The sequence below is a fragment of the Chiloscyllium plagiosum genome, chromosome 15 (assembly GCF_004010195.1).
Source record: "Chiloscyllium plagiosum isolate BGI_BamShark_2017 chromosome 15, ASM401019v2, whole genome shotgun sequence".
Lineage (NCBI taxonomy): Eukaryota > Metazoa > Chordata > Chondrichthyes > Orectolobiformes > Hemiscylliidae > Chiloscyllium > Chiloscyllium plagiosum.
In genome coordinates, this window is record NC_057724.1 from 8,513,725 (window position 1) to 8,519,547 (window position 5,823).

Sequence of the window (5,823 nt, forward strand, 5' to 3'; positions counted from 1 at the left end):
TACCCCTACATTTACCCCTTACCTAACACTACAGGCAATTTAGTATGGCCAATTCACCTGACCCTGCACATCTTTGGATGGTGGGAGGAAACCAGAGCACCCGGAGGAAACCCACGCAGACACGGGGAGAACGTGCAAACTCCACACAGTCAGTGGCCTGAGGCGGGAATTGAACCCGGGTCTCTGGTGCTGTGAGGCAGCAGTGCTAACCACTGTGCCACCGTGCCGCCCAAGGGGTGATTGGGTGATTTATTACTGTATTGTGCAGACTGTAGTTGGTGTCCAGGATCACCCACAGCCCCAGTCTGTACAGTATGGTCAGGGATTACCCACAATCCCAGTTTATTTAAAAGTAGATTTTCTTTCAAGGCTGAAGTATTTTGTCCTCTGTTTCAGAAATTTCAACTTGACTCACGTCAAGATTTCACATTAAGTCTTGTCAATTCACACAGAGGTAACCTTTGATAGTGACATGAGACATCCTGAGTTAAATAGTGTTATTGTGGAACATGAGATGAAATTGAAAGAGACGAGACATTTAAATAAATGCAACAAAAACTGTGTGTCTTAGAGTCAGACTGTGTAAGAAATATATGTGAGATGATAGATATTTGGAAAAACTCAGAAAATGAGAAGTTAAGAAAATGATTGCTGCAAAAACAGAAAAGGAAGTCGGTGTGAGACACAATACAGGGATGGAGAGAGATACAAACAATGAACGCAGTCAGAAAGAACACAAGACACACTTATTGACAAGGTGAAAGTAAAAGTGAGACATGTGAAAGACTGTTAAATTCTGATGTTTCACTATTTATTTCTGACTGACTGTCCTGCTATTCCAGTGACTCAGAGCCATGATTCCTGCTGCTGCTTTCTATCCGAGTCTTTCTGCTGTATGGTCACAATGAGGATGGTCACTGAAACTATTGTCCATCTCTCTCCCTCACTCAGACTGACAGAATGAACAATGAACAGTCGGTGTGTACACTTTCCCCAGTAGAAGCTAACACTGTACCTTTGGGGGTCCTGCTGTATGTTTCACCTGCTCCCCACCAACTGAAGCAGTCTGCCCATGACAGGAGTGATTGGAAGGAAGCAAACAGGTAGTACAGACTGTCGCCAATGATGCAGTTGTACGAAATGTTGGACATTGTAATCAGAAGCATCATAGCAATCCCCACACCTGAAAACAGAAGAAAGAACACGGGAGTCTGGTTTGTGAATTATTGATTTAAAATAATGTATTTGACATGCATTTGGCTGGTCATTCAACCAAATTGGATTTTCTTTCAGTGAGCACAGGACAGAACAAGGAGACTGCCCTGGCTGACCACACCTTTGGGGAAATATCGGTTTTGTTTAATCGATTATGTTGGCTGCTTCAACATTCAGTGTCCAACAGTAAAGATTTCAAACAGGAAATGTTAATTATGTTATAGTTCTATGTCAAGATTACAAGAATGATGTTCCTTGTCTACAACTTTATACGCCCTCTCACTAATTCTTTAGGACACCATTATCATTGTGAGTGGTGATAATCACACATGCCCAGTCTTAGGCCATAAGGTCATAAGATATAGGAGCAGAATTAGGCCATTCATCCCACTGAGTCTGCTCTGCCATTCAGTCATGGCTGATATATTTTTGAACATCATTCTCTTGAGTTCTCCCCATAACTCTTGAACCCCTTACCAAGAACCTATCTATCTCTGTCTTGAGTATACTCAATGACTTGGCCTCCACAACCTGCTGCATCAATGGGTTCCACAGAGTCACCACCCTCTGGCTGTGGACATCCCTCTTTATCTCAGTTCTGATGAGTTGTCCCTTCAACTTGAGGCTGTTCCCTCATGTCCCAGTCTCTCCTACTAGTGGAAACATCTTCTCCAGGTCTACTCTATTCAGACCATTCATTATTCTGTAAATTTCATTATTCTGTAAATCCTTCTAGGCTCCATTGAGTCCTTAACTGTTACTCATTTGACAATCCCTTCATCCCTGGGATCACTCTTGTAAACCTCCTCTGGACCCCTCCAAGGCCAGAACATCCTTTGAGACATGGGGTCCAAACATTTTCATATATTTCAAATGCTGTCTGACCAGAGCCTTATACAACCTCAGTAGCATATCTCTGCTCTTATATCCTAGCCCTCTTGAAATGAATGTTAACGCTGTATTTGCCTTCCTAACTGCCAACTGAACCTGCATGTTAACCTTAAGGGAATCCTAAACTCCTACCCTTTGATTTGGTTTTCCAAAGCCTTTCCCCAGTTTGAAAATAGTCTTTTTTTCTATTCTTCTTACCAAATTGCATAACTCTCTCAATTTCCCACCCTGTATTCCATCTGCCACTTCTTTGCCCACTCTCCTCACTACTGTAAGTACTTCTGCAGCCTCCCCACTTCCTCAGCTCTTCCTGTCCCTCTACCAATCTTTGCGATAACTGCAAACGTAGCAACGAAGACCCCAGTCCGTTTGTCCAGATTGTTAATGTATAATGTTGTGTTCCCAACAGTCCTTGTGGAACTGGTGGATTTATCCCTTATCTCTGCCCTCTGCCAGTCAGCCAATCCTCTATCCATGTCTGGATGGGTTACTCTTTGAAGGGTCAGTGTAGACTTGTTGGGCCGAAGGGCCTGTTTCCACACTAATCTAACCATGTCAGGACCTTTCCCCTAACACCACCGGCTCTTATCCTATTTAGTAGCTTCATACATAGCTCCTGATTTAAGGCCTTCTGGGAATTCAAATAGATCACATCCATTGGTTCTCTTTCGTCTAACCTGCTCATTACCACCTTAAAGAATTCTAACAAATTTGTCAGACATGACCTACCCTCGATGAAGCTGTGCTAACTCAGCCCTACTTTACCATGCACTTCCAAACCCTCCACAATCTCATCCTTAATAATGGACTGTAAAATCTTACAAATGATCAAGATCAGACGAATCGGCTTATAGTTTATTACACAGCACCAAATCCAGAATTGCCTGTCCCCTGGAGGGCTCTGTCACAAGTTGCTCGAACAAATCACCTCGTAGACATTCTACAAATCCCTTTTTTATTGGATCCCCTACCAACCTGATTTTCCTCGTCCAGTTGTATCTTGAAGACTCCCATGATTATTGTAATTGTGCATCATTTTTTACATGCCTTTTCTATCTCCTGATTTATTTTCTGACCCATATCCTGACTGCTGCTGTGAGGCCTGGACATAACTCTCATCAGGATCATTTTTGCTCTGCAAACCCTCAATTTTCCAAGATGGCGACAGTGTGGCAGGGCTGCATGCAGACTCTTATCTAGAGCTCATCCACTTCCATCTACTTTTTAAAAATCTTTTAATTTATGCTCTTTCTTGATTTTTTTTCTTTTCATTTCTTTGGTGGGTTGGTCGGAGGCAACAACAGCAGGCTTTACACGGAGTGGTAGCAGCCTTCCGGTAATTGGAGGTGGCAGTGATGGCAGCAAGGACGTTCTCCTGCTCCTCCAGCAATTGGAGACTGAGGTGATGGACTCTTCAAGGTGCCAGTGCTGGCATATTGGAGGACAGTGGCAGGAGCGGGAATCTTGGCATGGCAGCAGACTGGCCTGTCAGTGGAATGAGGCACTCAGGCTCGCAGTAGGCCCAGAGCGGGGACACCTGGTGTCACCAAGGCAGCAGCGGAGCAGGACACTCCTGGCTGGAATCACGGGAGGCCCGGAGTGGGAACTCCTGGTTGCGGGGCCCAACACTCTACCCAGTATTGGAGGCAGCAGTGAGATGGGCCCAGCAGTGATGAGATGGCGCCTGAGGAATGGTGACTCCTATAACAGTGGGTTCAGTGCAGACAGCTGCAAGGTGGTGGAGATGGGCGAGTGACACAGGTGTGGCATCTCTCTCCAGTCTCCCTTTGCAAAGGTATATTCTAGCAGGAGATGTGAGACAGTCACAAACTCCCCCTCCTGAAGCCACTTTGTAGGCAGCATACGGTGGTGCAGAGAATCAAGGCATACGTGAAGAATCTCTCAGGTACTGCCCTTCTCACCATGAGCCAAGCGATGTTATGGCGCTTGTTGGAAAATTCTGGCGATGAGGCATTTTGCGAAATGACTTTGACAGTCTGCTGACTAATCTGTCCTTTTCCCACAGGGTCTTGAGGATACTACATACTGACCTCTTCCTAATTGACTTGTGATGAAAAATGTTTTGAAATTCTTCACAAAGGTCATACACAAGAGAAACCAATACTTGTCACAGATGTGGTCACATTGAACTTCAGTAGGGTCCACCAACTCCAATTTCATGCAGTTACAAGATATTGCCTAGCCCTGCTTCTCGATTTTATTTAAAAAGTTCTTAATTTGATTTTTTTCAAAAAATTCCAACTGATCTTTTAATTTGTAACCTTATTTCCCTTATTTACCTTCAACCTGAAAGTAGCCAATAAAGTCAAGTTAGTAGCTATTATCAACCAATGAACTTATGCCTTACCAGTGATGCCACTCTGCTGTGTTAGGCCCCCAATCCTGCATTTCAATTCATAATTTGTATAAAAAACCTTACAAACTATGAGCCAAAAAGCCAATAGACAGCATGTTCCACATCTAATAACGTGTATGGCAGATCAGAGTGCAACATTACTACGCAAGTTCAGCTTAAACCTTTGTCAGATAAGGAAAGTTTTTTATTATTATTTATTAAATCATCACTATTACTTTTTTGAATTTGCTGTGACTGTATTGATAAAATAAATATTCACCTTGTAACATAGGCACAGCCCTCCACACTGCAACAGGCCCGAGGCTGGCAAACTGACCAAAGGAACACTCCAAGAAAAACAATGGTATCCCAACAAGAGCCAGCATGACAGAGTAAGGAATAAGGAATGCACCTGGAAAATAGCAGAAAGGATTTCAATTTTCAAGCTGAAACTCCATGCTTACACTGTGTGGGTTGGATTAAAATTTACCCTGAAATCTCTACGAATGCCCAAATTCCCATTTTGTGAATTTCACTCTCTAACACAATCAGATATCTTTTCAGGTCACTTTACACAGTTATGTTGTGACATTTCTTATACATTTATCCTTGGTTTCCATCAATCCAATGATGTGGGTTGTGAAGAGCCCTGATTTGAGCAGGTTTGATGTACAAGCCTGAACACAGGGCCTGACTAAGGAGCCTGCTATTCTGAGGATTTCACACACTGTGCAGTAAATATATCTGATGTGGATGGCTCATGCATTCTAAACAATATCACTTGAAAATATATTCCAAATTGATAAATGAACCATTTACTTTGCTTTATAAATAGCATATATTTGATGCATCGCATTGCTAATTTTAAACTATTACCTTGACATATCTCCCTCTTCATAAGAAAATAGTATACAAACTTGTTAGCTGTGGGATTGAATTTACCATTTCACATTGGAATAGTTTAACCCTGCATTATTTACTGCATTATTTTTAGTGCAATAAACATTTGTTATTTACTGAACTACAATTTTCAGGATAAGTCAACAAATCGATCCATTTAGTTCTGCCTTTCTCACTCACCGATACTTTTAATTTGTCTACCATACCTCCTCTGTTTTTGTAAGCCAGGTAAGGAAATCTCCAAACATTCCCAAAACCCACTGCATTACCAATCATTGAGAGCAGGTAATCAGTCTTCGAAGACCAGTTACCCCGTTCCACATTCTCATCACCCACAGCACCATGTTCATTGGCGGTATCCTGGGAGAAAGAATTGAAATGGCAAGCTCAGACATTAATCTTTCTCAGACTAGATCTCAAGTGAAATATATAGTCACCACTCCCCACGACTATCGGAAAAT

The 5,823-nt window shown here is 42.5% G+C and overlaps 1 protein-coding gene and 1 pseudogene across 2 annotated transcripts; both read right to left on the reverse strand.

Annotated features, from left to right (window-relative positions):
* The window catches only part of LOC122557085, an 80,048-nt pseudogene that overhangs the window by 65,409 nt on the left and 8,816 nt on the right, over positions 1–5,823 (reverse strand).
* LOC122557093 (sodium- and chloride-dependent neutral and basic amino acid transporter B(0+)-like) lies at positions 860–5,806 on the reverse strand. Of its 2 annotated transcripts, none has more exons than XM_043704390.1 (3): positions 5,632–5,806; positions 4,743–4,874; positions 860–1,183 (listed from the first exon to the last, which is right to left on the reverse strand). In XM_043704390.1, the coding sequence occupies exons 1-3, from the start codon at positions 5,636–5,638 to the stop codon at positions 948–950; spliced, it is 375 nt and encodes a 124-aa protein (XP_043560325.1). In that variant the 5' UTR covers positions 5,639–5,806; the 3' UTR covers positions 860–947. The 2 variants fall into 2 exon arrangements, with proteins under 2 accessions (XP_043560325.1, XP_043560324.1); XM_043704389.1 differs by having other exon boundaries at positions 5,569–5,806.

Coding starts and splice junctions, on each gene's coding strand:
- LOC122557093 (XM_043704389.1), bottom strand. CDS start 5,638: ATGATTGGTAATGCAGTGGGTTTTGGGAATGTTTGGAGATTTCCTTAC. Junction 4,875..5,568: donor GGCTTACAAAAACAGAGGAG/GTATGGTAGACA, acceptor GCTATTTTCCAG/GTGCATTCCTTATTCCTTAC. Junction 1,184..4,742: donor GGCTGTGCCTATGTTACAAG/GTGAATATTTAT, acceptor TTCTGTTTTCAG/GTGTGGGGATTGCTATGATG.